General features: G+C 45.2%; 1 protein-coding gene across 7 annotated transcripts in view; it reads right to left on the minus strand.

Moving 5' to 3' along the window:
• Window positions 1–14,140, minus strand: part of NEBL (nebulette) — a 370,452-nt gene that overhangs the window by 95,497 nt on the left and 260,815 nt on the right. For 5 of the 7 annotated variants that reach the window (XM_070432591.1, XM_070432608.1, XM_070432600.1 and 2 more), the window contains exons 3-4: window positions 8,746–8,850; window positions 7,488–7,598 (exon numbers count right to left, since the gene is read on the minus strand). The exons of the other annotated variants lie outside the window; for them this stretch is intronic. In XM_070432591.1, the coding sequence (XP_070288692.1) occupies window positions 7,488–7,598; window positions 8,746–8,850 (216 nt within the window). The remainder of the gene's footprint in view (window positions 1–7,487; window positions 7,599–8,745; window positions 8,851–14,140) is intronic. 7 annotated transcript variants of the gene reach the window in all.

Genomic DNA, 14,140 nt, shown 5'->3' on the forward strand with positions numbered 1-14,140 from the left:
GAGTCAACGTTTATTTTTAAATTGCCAGTGCATGTCATATGTACTGGCCGGTTGGTCAGTCAGATGGTCGGATGGACAGATGGATGGTCAGTCACTTAGCCTTTTATATATATATAGAGAGAGATGCTTATATAAGTAATCTATTTATATAAAACCCTAATATGCAAATCGACTGAATGGCAGAACAGCCAGTGGAATGACTGGTCGCTATGATGCACATTGACCACCAGGGGGAAGACGCTCAACACAGGAGCTGCCCCCAGCCTTCAGGCCCCAACCGGTGGTGGCGGGGGGAAGGGGGGTGCTGGTGAGCCGGCAGTGCCAGGCCAGCCAGGGCAGGTTGAGCAGGGACCCCAATCACCCCCCTGGTCACCCATACATTGGCCCTGATCACCGGCTAAGCATAGGGACCCTACCTGTGCAGGAATTTCATGCACCGGACCTCCAGTATGTATATATTTATCTTACTTATTTGATCACATAGTATATCTTTATATCTCATATCCTACCTAATAAAAGAGAAACATGGTAATTAGCTGTACATCCACTACCCTTCCCATTGGCTAATCAGTGAGATATGAAAATTAACTGCCAACCAAGATAGCGGCCGGCAGCCAGGCAGCTGACGCGAATAGGGAGGCTTGCTTGCTCCAGTGACGGAGGAAGCCAGGTTCCCCGCCTGCCTTGCCGGCCTCTCAGCTGCTCTCCAAGAAACACTGTAACAAATATAGAAGCTAAACAAAACCCCAGAAACCTGCTTTCAGTCAGCCAGGCTTCAGCCAGCAGGACCGCAACATTGTTTCAAATATAGAAGGTAAACAAAGGCCAGAAACCTGCCTTCAGCAGCGGAGGTTTCATAGCTGGAGCTGAGCCTCAGAGCTAAAGCTGGCCCAGAATAAAAAAAGAAAAGAAAAAAAGGAGCAGTTGGGAGCTTCAGTCACCCACCAGCCTGAAAACAGCCCTCAGCCCCTCACCCAGACTGGCCAGGCACCCCAGTGGGGACCCCAACCCTGATGGGGGTGTGACCAGCTGCAAACAGCCATCAGCCCCTCATCCAGGCTGGCCAGGCACCCAAGCGGGACCCCCACCCTGATCCAGGACACCCTTCAGGGCAAACCAGCCGGCCCCCACCCGTGCACCAGGCCTCTATCCTATACAGTAAAAGGGTAATATGCCTCCCAGCACCGGGATCAGCGGAGCCGCGAGGCCTCCCGGCACCAGGATCAGCATGACAGAGGGCAGCGCCCAAACCCCCTGATCACCCTGCGGCTCTGTGTGTGAGAGGGGGCGGGGCCACAACCTCCCTATCTGCCCTGCTCTGTTCGTGACAGGGGAAGGCGCCCCAACCCCCTGATCAGCCCTGCTCGGTGCCTAATAGGGGGGAGCTCCCCAATCCCCTGATCACCCTGTGCACTAAGGGGGGAGGGGGGATCCCTCAGCCCGGCCTGTGCCCTCTCGCAGTCTGGGACCCCTCAGGAGATAACGACCTGCTGGCTTAGGCCTGTTCCCAGGTGGCAGAGGGCAGGCCCAATCCCTAGGTGCAGCCCCTGGTCGGGCTCAGAGCAGGGCTGATTGGGGAGTTGGGGCGCTGCCTCCTGTCGTGCACAGAGCAGGGCGGATTGGGAGGTTGCAATGCCACCCTCAGTCACGCTCAGGATAGGGCCGATTGGGGGGTTGGGGCACCATCCCGTCACACTCAAGGCAGGGTCGATGGGGAGGTTGCGGCGCCACCCCCTGTCATGCACAGAGCAGGGCCCATCAGGGGGTTGGGGCGCTGCCCCCTGTCACACAGAGAGCAGGGCCCATCAGGGGGGTTGGGGCTCCATACCCTGTCACGCACAGAGCAGGGTCGATCAGGGGGTTGGGGAGCTCCCCCCTGTCACGCACAGAGCAGGGCCTATCAGGGGGGTTGGGGAGCTCCCCCCTGTCACACACAGAGTAGGGCCGATAGGGGAGTTGGGGCACCGCCCCCTGTCACACACAGAGCAGGGCGGATCAGGGGGTTGGGGTGCCACCCCCTATCACCCACAAAGCAGGGCCAATCAGGGGGTTGGGGTGCCGCCACTCTCACACTCAGGGCAGGGCCGATGGGGAGGTTATGGCTCTACCCTGTCACACACAGAGCAGGGCCTGTGGGGAGGGGTGAGGGGGGTTGGGCGCCGCACCGTCACACACAGAGCCGCAGGGCGATCAGGGGGTTGGGGAGCTCCCCCCTATCAGGCACAGAGCAGGGCTGATCAGGGGGTTGGGGCGCCTTCCCCTGTCACAAACAGAGCATGGCCGATAGGGAGGTTGTGGCCCCGCCCCCTGTCACACACAGAGCTGCAGGGCCATCAGGGGGTTTGGGTGCTGCCCCCTGTCACGCTGATCTCGGTGCCGGGAGGCCTCACGGCTCCGCTGATCCCGGTGCTGGAAGGCATATTACCCTTTTACTATATAGAATAGAGTCCTGGTGCATGGGTAGGGGCTGGCCGGTTTGCCCTGAAGGGTGTCCTGGATCAGGGTGGGGGTCCCCACTGGGGTGCCTGGCCAGCCTGGATGAGGGGCTGATGGCTGTTTGCAGCTGGTCACACCCCCTTTAGGGTGGGGGTCCCCACTGGGGTGCCTGGCCAGTCTGGGTGAGGGGCTGAGGGCTGTTTTCAGGCTGGTGGGGCACTGAAGCTCACAACCGCTCCTTTTTTTCTTTTTTTTTTTTATTCTGGGCCAAGGCCTCTGCTGCTGAGAGCAGGTATCTGGTTTGTTTCAGTTCTATAATTGAAACACTGTATCATCTCCAGCTCTGAGATCCCGGCCGGCTGAAAGCAGGTTTCTGGGGTTTTGTTTAGCTTCTATATTTGTTACAATGTTTCAAACTGCCAGCTCAGAGGCTGGCAAGGCAGGCGGGGAACGTTGGAGTCCTCCTTCACTGAAGCAAGCAAGCCTCATGTTCGCTTCCAGCTGCCTGGCTGCCGGCCGCCATCTTGGCTGGCAGTTAATTTGCATATCTCACTGATTAGCCAATGGAAAGGGTAGCGGTCATATGCTAATTACCATGTTTCTCTTTTATTAGATAGGATAACTATTACATATGTATATGTTCTTCTAATTGATAGCACAGATATCTCTGATGGTCCTGAAACAGGACCTTGTGGCCACTATAGATAAAAACATAGGCTCTCATAAACCCCCTGGAACAGATGCCTGAGTAGCCTGTATTACTTCTGTGATAAGGGATGACTTAGCCTCCACCTGAAACAGCCCTGGAGAGAAGTATTTCACTGCTTTATGCCCCAATCCATCCATTTCCAGAAGCTTTCTTTTATGATCTGTGTTTATAACATTTTTAATGATGAATCTATATATATAAAAGGCTAATATGCAAAGTGTCCCTGTGGGAGTTCGACCAGGAGACCTGGAGTTTTCTCACTCACTATGATGTGTGCTGATCAACAGGGAAGGCATGGAACGAAGGAAGGCCCCAGCTGGCAGCCAGCAGCTGGAAGCCAGAAAGGGGAGGCCCCAGACGCCAGCCAGAAGGCCCCGATCGGCCCTGATCGCTGGCCAGGCCTAAGGGCCCTACCTGTGCATGAATTTCATTCATTGGGTCTCTAGTATATAATAAAATGGCTTCCTAAAATCTCCACATCTCTCTCTTTTTTTAAAGGCACATCTTTCTATTAGTCATTTTCTATAAGGAATATTAATCTAGCTAACTTCACTTTATCACTCTAGTTTGGTTTTAAGATAATATTTTGTTCCAGTATCAAAAGTTTAGATTTTTCATTAGAACCCAGAATGCCACTAAATTTCAAATTTGGCTAATACTTTAATTGACACTATTTGGACATAGTAAAAGGTTAGGGTTTTTTTGTTTTGTTTTATTTTGTTTTGTTTTTGCAGACACTGTCAAATCATTTTACTTTCATGTCTGTCTTATTACCAGGTTAGCTTTGAGGACTGCAATTTTAAAAGTAATAACATTGATGTATGTAAGACTAAAGAAATGTTATTACAATTACATAAAAATCTTCAAACTAGATACCTTATTCAGGGTCTATGTTTTTCCTTATCAAAAATTCAGGGACTAATTACAACACTGGGCAGTGTTGCTCCTTAAGAGCACAAACCTATCTTTCCCAGGGTGCATGTTCTACTGCAGGATAACACATATTAGCCATGGACGTGATGAACTATTCTTGAAAAAGCACACACGCCGGATTCCTAAATATACAACATGGATTATTTTTAAGTTCTGTGTTGCACATATTTGTGCACTATAGATCTACTGATGCTATAAAAGATGAGAAAAGTTGTACATTGCCTAAGTAATAAAGATGTATATTTGAAAAATGTTACCTTCTCAAGTAAGTATAAAAAATAATTTTTTTTCTTTTCCTTTTTTATTAATTATTACTTGTCACATAAGTGTTGTATTATAATTATTTGCTTTTTAAAGTAGTCCATATTATCAGCAAGTGGCTAGGTGACTAGATATAGGCAGCAAAAAAAAAAAAAAGAAAAAAAAGAGGGCATATTAGTCACAGTCAGCTATGTGAAACTTTAACATTATATATTTTTAGCCTCATGTTGCACAGCTGAGATTATCTTACTGCCAAGTTGGGTACATAGTGGACATTTAACTTTGTAATAATGAAGGACTTAAAGAGGTTATGCAAAGGATAACTATGCTCAGAATTTTTCAAGAGTAATCTATTTTCAGACTATTTAAAAGTTATCTAGGTATCCTCTACTTAAAAGATTCCAGAGAAAAAAGAAAACTTGTTTAGCCCAGCCAGTGTGGCTCAGTGGTTGAGTGTTGACCTATGAACCAGGAGTTCATGGTTCGTTTCCTGGTCAAAGCACATGCCCAGGTTGTGGGCTCAATGGATCATGCAGGAGGCAGCTGATCAATAAATCTCTCTCATTATTGAGATTCCCTCTCCCTTCCTCTCTGAAATCAATAAAAAATATATTTTTTTTAAAAAGAAGTAAATTTGTTTAATAAGAAAAAGAGGAGTAGAGATGGTAAGAAAGGGGTGGTACAGTGTGTGGTTAAGAAATGAGACTCTGGAGAGAGACAGTCCATGTTCATTCTCTAGCTCAGCCATTTATTGACTGTGTAACCTAGGGCAAATTACTTAACTTCTCTGTGCTTCAGTTTTCACATCTCCAAAATGGGAATATCTCATAGGGTGCTTGTGAGGATTAAATGATATAAATATTTATGAAATGCATAGAACAGTATCTGACATATAGTAAGTACTTCTATGTGTCTACTATTATTTTTAACCTAAAATGTAGCATGAAAAATATAAATTATGTAAAATAAAACATTTCCTTGGAAAGGAAATCAACAAACTGAATAAAAATCAATTTTACAAGTATTTACTGAACATTTCCCATGTGCCAGAGACTGTTCTAAGCACAGAGGTGGAGCAGGAAACAAGACAGATGAGGTCCCTGCTTTCATATCACTTAAGGAACCAAATAACAGATTAATAAAGTAAAAATAATCAGATTGTGCTATGAAAAACACAAAACAATAAGATGAGTGAGAAAGAGGTGAAATACTCTATTTATAAAATCTGTCTTAAGAAATACAACACATTAAATGGATTAAGTATGCCTTATGTGTTGGTGTATCATAAAGGGAAAATTACTCCTAAACACCTGTGAATTCAACATGAGTTTACACGTTGACAGTTCTTAAGTTCATCTGCAATGGGCCATCACCAAAATGGCCACTTCCACCTGATTGGAGTCTCTTTCTGGTAGCCTGAGGTATTCTAAATAAAAAGCACAATGAAACTTTCATGTTTTAGTCAATACTAGAGGCCCACTGCACAAAATTCGTGCACTGGTAGGGTCCCTAGCAGCTGCCAGCTGCCGCTGCCCAGGCCTCTCTCCCTTCCCCTGGCCGGCCCCAACCCCTGGTCGAACTTCTGGATAACTCCCAGTCGAGGGGACAATTTGCATATTATGATTTTATTATATAGGACTAGAGGCCCGGTGCATGAATTCATGCATGGGTGCAGTCCCTAGGCATGGCCGGCAATTGAAGCTCGAGTGTCTGGTGTGGAAGGGCAGGTCCCAGCTGACCTCTAGGCCCTGGGCAGCACATGGTCCCCTGGGCCCCCGCATCCCCGCCTCAGCACCTGGGATCCCGGCGGCAGCCCCACCCCCTGCCACTGTCACTGGTCGACGTCTGTGAGGTGATCGAGCCCCGCTCGTACCCGCCTTGGGCTGGCACTGCTAGCTCACCTGCTCCGCCATCCCACCATGGTCCCGCTCTCATCAGGGCCCATAGGGGCCGGCAGTGCCTCCACTACTGCCTGCTGCCAGCATCCTGTTGCAGATGCCCGCCATGTTCCACACTGCTACCTGGTGGTCAGCACACGTCATAGCGAGCAGTCGAACTCCCCGTTGAGAGGACTATTTGCATATTAGGCTTTTATTATATAGGACTAGAGGTCTGGTGCACAGATTGATGCACACTGAAAGTAAATTAATTAGAAGATGGCTGGCAGGGCTGGACTGGGAGAGACGGGCCGGACATGTCCTGGAGCCAAGTTACAATGTTCCCTCCCCAGCCAGCCGCACCTGGGGCAGTGCCTGGGCTTGAAGAGCATCTGTGGAGTGAGCGGGATCCCTCTGGCAGGTGGGGTCCCTCAGCCTGGCCTGCTGGGATCAGACCCAAACCGGCAGTCCAACATCCCCTGAGGGGTCCTGGAGTGCAAGAGGGTGCTCTGCAAAGTTGCTGTCATTTGGCAGCTCCTGCATTGAGCATCTGCCCCTTGGTGGTCAGTGCACGTCATAGCTACCAGCCGGAGGGCCGATAGGCCGGTTGCTTAGCCTTTTATATATATAGACTAGAAGCCCAGTGCAAAAAAATTAGTGCATGGGGGTGGGGGGCAGGGGTGTGTGTCCCCCAGCCTGCACCCTCTGCAATCTGGGACTCCTCGAGGGATGTCCAACTGCCTGTTTAGGCCCGATCCCAGCTGGGCCTAAACGGGCAGTCGGACGTCCCTCTCACAATCCAGGACTGCTGGTTCCCAAAGCTCGCCTGTCTGCCAGCGTAATCACCCCCTAACTGCTCCCCTGCCGGCCTGGTCACCCCCAACTGCCCTCTCCTGCCAGCCTGACTGCCCCTAACTGCCCTCCCCTGCTGGCCTTGTTGCCCCCAACTGCCCTCCCCTGCTGGCTCGGTCACCCCTAACTTCCCTCCCCTGCCAGCCTGGTCCCCCCCAACTGCCCTCCCCTGCCAGCCTGGACCCTCCCAACTGTCCTCCCCTGCTGGCCTGATCACCCACAACTGCCTCCCCTGCCGGCCATCTTATGTCCACATGGGGGCGGCCATCTTGTGTTGGAGTGCTGGTCAATTTGCATATTACCTCTTTATTATATAGGATGTGGTACTCAAGATAAACAACTTTTTAAAATGCTGAATAATTTATATTAGGTTATCTTTTTTATCTACATAATTATGTAACAGTTTAGGGAGAGCACACCTTACTCTGAAGCTGCGTGACTTCTCTCGCGAAGACACTGTCAATTGTAGCTGGCATCTGCTTGTAGAGAGAATTTGAGAGGTCCGCCTTAGTGGTGCCTTTGTACTTGGCCTAGGGAGGGAAAAAATAAAAACAATAAGTAAACATTCCTCTTTTTTACTGTGAATATTAAAAGTGAATAAAAAGAAACTTTCTTCAGAAACAGAATATAAAAATCTAAAGAGCATTTTAATCCTGGACTTGACAAACATCTTTTGAAGAAAGACAAATCCAGTTTACCATGGAGAAAGCTTTAAACCAGACACACAAGAAAAAAATGACTATTTAAACCATGTGCATTTCTAAAAGTAAATCTATTTGTGCTTATCAAGAGTTTCATCTGTTTGATCAGGGAAGAAAAACTGGAGAGCAATGAGACAATTGAGTTGCTCCAGAAGATACAAGTTGTTATGTCCTCCTGTCTAGAACCCGAATGCAGCCCTTAGTGGCTGGAGCGTCAGCCTGCGGACTGAAGGATCCTGGGTTTGATTCCAGTCAAGGGCACATGCCCAGGTTGTGGGCTCAATCCCCACTAGGGGGCATGAAAGAGGCAGCCAATCAATGACTCATCATTGATGTTTCTATCTCTCTCTCCCTCTCCCTTCCTCTCTGAAATCAATAAAAATATATTTTTAAAAACAAATTCTATAGACCCTGAATGCAAAGAACAGAGCTCCTTTATTCAAATCTTCTTACCCTCCTACCAAGATAAGGGGGAGGAGCTTGTTTGCTTTTTCTTCGCTCACACCTCCAGTCTGCACTGTTCTAAGTGATCTCAGTCACTACTCTTAAAGAGAAACATTCATTCACCAATTCCTCTTGGGAAGATTAGGTTCAAAGTAACACAACAGAATGCCCACATCCATGTTTTTGCTCTACAGTTAACTCCTTCAGGAAAACGAATAATTAAGAACATCAAAAATTCCTTCTTCTCTGAAATCAATAAAAATATTTTTTAAAAAGAAAATAATAGTTCTATATAAATAAGAAAGGTTTGGAGTCAAAACACAAACACATAATAAAACACATCAACCATAGCCAGTAAAATATGTCAATTTACAATAGTTAATTGATAGTGCACAGAATTACAAAATTATATATTACCAACATTCAGTGGTGCTTTTGAAAATATTATTCTTCAACTTCAATGCACAGACTTTTATCTATATAAATATAAAAAGAAAATGCAAGCCATTTTTGCCAGGTTTTGATCCCTTACCTCAGAAATAAAAGCACCAATATTTTTTACATGGTTTAGCATCGGAGTGTCAGTCACAAATGTACACTTGTCCTTAGATTTTTTATACTCTTCTCTATAATGGATCTAAAAGAGAGAATAATTCACATAAGAAGGAGACAATAAAACAATTTCAGTGCTCTGGTGCTGAACAGAAGAATTAACATGAGAAAGTCCATTTTCTGCAGTAAATACTTAAATGTGGAATAACGCTCAAAATAAGCCAAATTAAATAAACTGGTATCCAGAACAGAACTGCAAAATGAGGGGCATAATAAAGGAAGCCTTTTCTTTAGATTAACAAGGGTCTGTTATCGTCAAGGACCGCGTGTGTTGGACCCACAATGATGATGATTCCTGCTGCCCAGTTTGTAACTTTTAAGCCATTGACCTTATCAGTGAAGCCTATGGTCAAACAGAAATATAGCTGCCTACCTCTAGGTTTAAAACAAGGAGTCATCAGGACAGATGAAACCATTTAAGAAGGAGAGGCAGAAATTAAACAAATGAAGATTAGTATTATATTAGCATCATTACCTAGACCCACTGGATTAGAGGAAGGGACTTCAATTATGGTCACCATGGGTTTCCTGTTACTAATTAATTCCACTCAAACTTATCCAATTTATGAGCACCATAGGCCTCCCATCCTCCACCCCTTCCTCAACAAAAATAGAACCTGCCCAGAAAGTTTGCCACATGGCTGAGATTATTCCAGAACACCCCCTTGCTGTGAATAAGCAGATGAGCAAGGAAAAGATCAGAGAGGCTTTGCTGAGCATGCTCATTTCTCCACTTGTACTCACTAGTAAAATGAGTCACTCCTTTTTTTTCTTGGACAGAGGCCAGAATTGCTATTCTGGGGAAAGACCCCGCATGGACACACGAGCCAAAAAAAAAGTCAGGAATTATGGAGAAGGACCTAAAATGTAATCCCATTATCACACTAACTGCAGCCCAATCTGAAAACCGGGGAGGCAAAATTTTTGACTAGTTGAGAGGACGAAGGTATTTGCTAAAAGTTATATCACCCTGTAATAAAGTCATGTTTATCTACCCAACACTATAAATACTTAGGCTGAAAAAAAGGTCCCAATGTCTTCCTAATTATAGCCTAAAAGTAAAGTTTAATTCTATATACTCCCTGGTCCTTAAAGGACATGACTAATACTGATGTTATACACAAACATTACATAGGGATTTTACCACAAGCAAACCTGATTTGCAGGGCATTATTTGACTGTAACCAGATATGAACATACTAAGCAATGTTATTTCAAAATACCATATTTCACTGCTGTGACTTTTAGATATTATACGCCTACCACATTAAACATTTGCTTTATTCATGAAATCAACATTAGAACATATTTATCTTATCTGAGCACTAAATTACTTTTTTTTTTCTTCTCAGAGATTAGCCATAATTTTAGGTCTCTGCAAATCACCCTCCTCAATCACTAGTAATTAAACCGTTAAAGGCAGTATGATAAATAGCAGGCTATTTTGATCATAGGGAGAGGGGGAAAAGTACCCCTGTTATATAATAAGTGTGAGAGAAAATAACCTGTCATTAGGCTTAAGTCTGCCTCATTATTTTTATCTTCCACCACCATCTTTCCCTCTCACATCCACATTCTTCTCTGCAGTGGTATGTGTGAGGGCCACGGGCTTCCTGATAAGCTCTGACCTGAGCAGAATGTTCAGGAAGGCAGCAGGGATAAGGGTGAAGTACTTACTTCCCTTGCTATGCAGGCAAATAGTTCAGATTTAAGTGTGGTCTCCATTCCTTACTTTGTCCTTTATTTAAAAGATATAAACACACACACACACACACACACACATTCACACTTCTAATTTCTAGTGAACTATATAATACTAGAGGCCCAATGCATGAAATTCGTGCAAGGGGCTCGGCCCTCACAGCCCTGGCTTCATCCAGAAGGTCGTTCAGCCGTCAGTCTAATTAGCATATTATACTTTATTATTATAGATGAATAGCATATTGTCTTAAATTTTTATATAAAAAAGTCACATATTAGTAGTCTTCCTATTCAAGGAGAAGACAGATAAAACTGCACCAATGAGGGACACAAAATCTTCAGTAAAATAACAATCACTGAGCAGATAGCCATTTCCTAATACAACCATGTATATATTCCTAAGACAAGCATGGCTCTGTCTCTTAGGTGGATTGGCTGTCCAACCCCTGTCTTTCTTAATAACAGAGCCCAAATGTATTTATGAGAGTAGCCAGACCTCTCCCCCAGCCGCAGAGTACAAATTGCTCTAAGCCAGGCAGGGTTTTCTCAGTCCCCTTGGCTAGTGATTGGCCTGGAAAGGCCAGGTGCCCAGCTCTGGTTCAAGACATTAGTGGAGTCTTCCCAGCAGTGTTCTGGTGTTTCTGGTGTAAAGGGAGAAACTTGCTGGCATAGCCCTTTGCCACATAACCCTTCCACCTTTTCCTTCCCTAGTCACAGGGACTCTGCAACAATGGTGTCACAATAAGACCTGAAGCCACCATGCTAGTTTTGACAGAGCAGAAGAAAAGGAATCTGAGAAACTAATAGCATCAAATATGCCAAAACTGGACCCCCCTACCTCCAGCCTTCACATGTGAAAAAAATAAATACCCATTTGTTAAACCTCTGAGCCAGGGTTTTCCTGTTACTTGCAACCTTCTGTACTCATAACCAATACAGCATCCAAGTTACGTTCTGACTGAGAAAAAAAAGGGAAAGTCGATGATTTAATGATCATTAAGATGACCAAAATATTCACTTTCTGCTTTGACCTCACCCTTTAGTCCCACCATGTCTCAACCACAATGAGAGTTAAATTACATCAGCAGTGCTCCCTCTTCCTCTCCCAGTTTCTTTCATTTTAGTATGAGATTAGCTAATGGCTGAAAGGGGATGACAGATGTAGAAACGTTTGAGGATATTTCCTTTTACAAGCATTCTTAACAAAAGTACCTAGAAAGTCTTTTCACAAATGGAGCCATATTGCTAAATGCAGGAAACCCTGGAGGAAAGAACCAGGGCTCTATTGCTATTTGTAATGGGGTGCTCCCAGCCAAGGCTGCTCTCTCGGTTCTCTAAATACATTCAGAGTTTTCTCTGGAGGGGAAACCACGAATCTAATGTTTTCAGCATTGAAAGGACTTGCCCACAACACACAAAGCTCATTTGCCTGGAAACTGTTCTTTCCGCTGCATTGTAGATTATCACCCTAAAAAGGTTTCAACCGAAACACTGAGTCAGAGGCTTCATGCAGATGTGGCCAAACTTGCCCTGCAGAGACTTTATGCCTAATTTATAAGAAACATACAAAAGCTCACCTTTACCCTAATATTTTTAAGTCCACGTGACAAAAGGCCTCTAGATCCATGCTTCTGACTGCTCAACCTAGTCAATAGGTTTGATTTATTCAAGGGATTGAGTAGACAGTTGACCAACAGGCTGAATAACAGAGAGGGGCTAAATGAGAAGCATGACTTGGTTAACAGAAGAAGAGAAGAGGCTGTCTCAGAGGCCAGGTGCTGTCTTCTAGGTTGGGAAGTGAGTTATGCAGAAGAAAACCCCACAACATGGGCAGGGAAAGTGCAAAGCAGAAACTAGGGAGGGCAAAGAAAACTTGAAAAATGCCTCATTCTGATCCTCAGAGTGAAGCCGCCTGATCTAGAAAATGGAGAATTCTAAACAGTGCAGGCCTCCCAGGGCTTCTCTAGACCAATCTAATTTACTATATTAATAAATTATCTGGCAAGGACATGATACAGCAAGTCTGCAGGTCTGCTGGTGACCCCAAGCTCTCAGGGAGCGTGAAATGTCAAACTAAAGGAGCTGAAATGGGGAAGCTCACAAAGGGCCATGCCAGAGGGCAGACAGCTACACATGACATTCTTTCCTAGCAAGGTGAAAATCATTCAAACTACTATGAAAAGTTGATGAGTCCTAAGCAGTCAGCTATAAGTCAGAAATTAGGATTGAAACTGGCTGAGAAAGATGTCCTACAAAGGTTGATCTAATAGCTCTCTGTAACCCCAAGTCCAAGATACCCTAACTATCATCACAAAGGGTCCATGGAGCAAAAGGAAATATCGTCCCACCCTGCCCATACTAGTAACCCCAGGCCATCCATATTTGGACTGCTGTGCACAGATCTGCTAATCACACTGCAATAAAGACATTCAAGATCTAAAAGAGGTCCAAAGAGAGACAGTTAGAAAGGCTACTGTATGAAGATAAACCTGTAAAACAATCCATGAAGCAGACTGACAAGTGGCTCTGAACTTAGCTAGACCTAAGCCTAAATTTTGTCCCCACCCCTAACTAGCCAGGTAGTCTTGGGCTAGACAATCTTGCACCAGCTTTGAACTGAGGCTCATAGAGCCAATAACAGAGTACAATAATGCACGTGGAGTGCCTCGCACAGGGCAAGAGAGGAAGGACATCATGATGGCCATGACTTGGGAGTCGGACTTTGTTTCAAATCCCAGGTCTGTGGCTCACTAGCTATGTGATTTGATCAACAGAATGTAAGGCTGCTTCTTAAAGCTTCAGTATGTAGTACTCTACCGAGCAGGCAAGTAACACACCAAATTCTCTTGGTGACAGAGATTGCAGACAGACTTCCTTCAAACAAACAAAAAGGCTCAGGTAAATACATGATTCCCCTTTGGGATATAATGAATTAGAAAACAAAACTAAGGGACTTGAAGGTTAGTCTTTAAATCGAATTTGAGACTAGGGAAAGACAGGCGTACTGAATTAAATGTGGACACTAACAGATGGGCACTGTCAGAGGCATAATGGAGACTTGACTGGAACTCCATCTAACTCAGTGGGTCAACTCATCCATTTTATATCTGTTTTAGTTCTGTAATTAATGCAACCTCAAATACACATTTTAGACAACCATTTAGTCATGCAGACAATATAACAGAGATAACTTCAAATTTAAGTTCATCTGCTCCATATAAAAACATTGGTAGTGCCCTGATTGGTGTGGCTCAGTTGCATCAAAAGGTCACTGGTTCGATTCCTGGTCTGGGCACATGTCCAGGTCTTGGGTTTGATCCCCGGTTGGGATGTGTGAAGAGGCAATCAATTGATTTTTCTCTTTCACATGGATGTCTCTCTCTCTCAAATCAATAAAAAACATATTTTTTTAAAAGTACTTCCTCTTTAAAAAATCTATAATAATGAAAGGGTAATATGCTAATTACACTGGACATCTGCCGGATGTCATTCTGGACGTTCTTCCTAATGAAGCTGGAGCCGGATGGAAGCCAGCCCAGGTCCCGGGTGCCTGCCAGCAGCCGGAGGAAGGAAGGCCTACTTTTGCACGAATTTTCATGTATCGGGCCTCTGGT

The sequence above is a fragment of the Myotis yumanensis genome, unplaced genomic scaffold (genome assembly GCF_028538775.1).
Source record: "Myotis yumanensis isolate MYYU_CA2020_CCGP unplaced genomic scaffold, mMyoYum1.0.hap1 SCAF_1, whole genome shotgun sequence".
Classification (NCBI taxonomy): Eukaryota; Metazoa; Chordata; class Mammalia; order Chiroptera; family Vespertilionidae; genus Myotis; species Myotis yumanensis.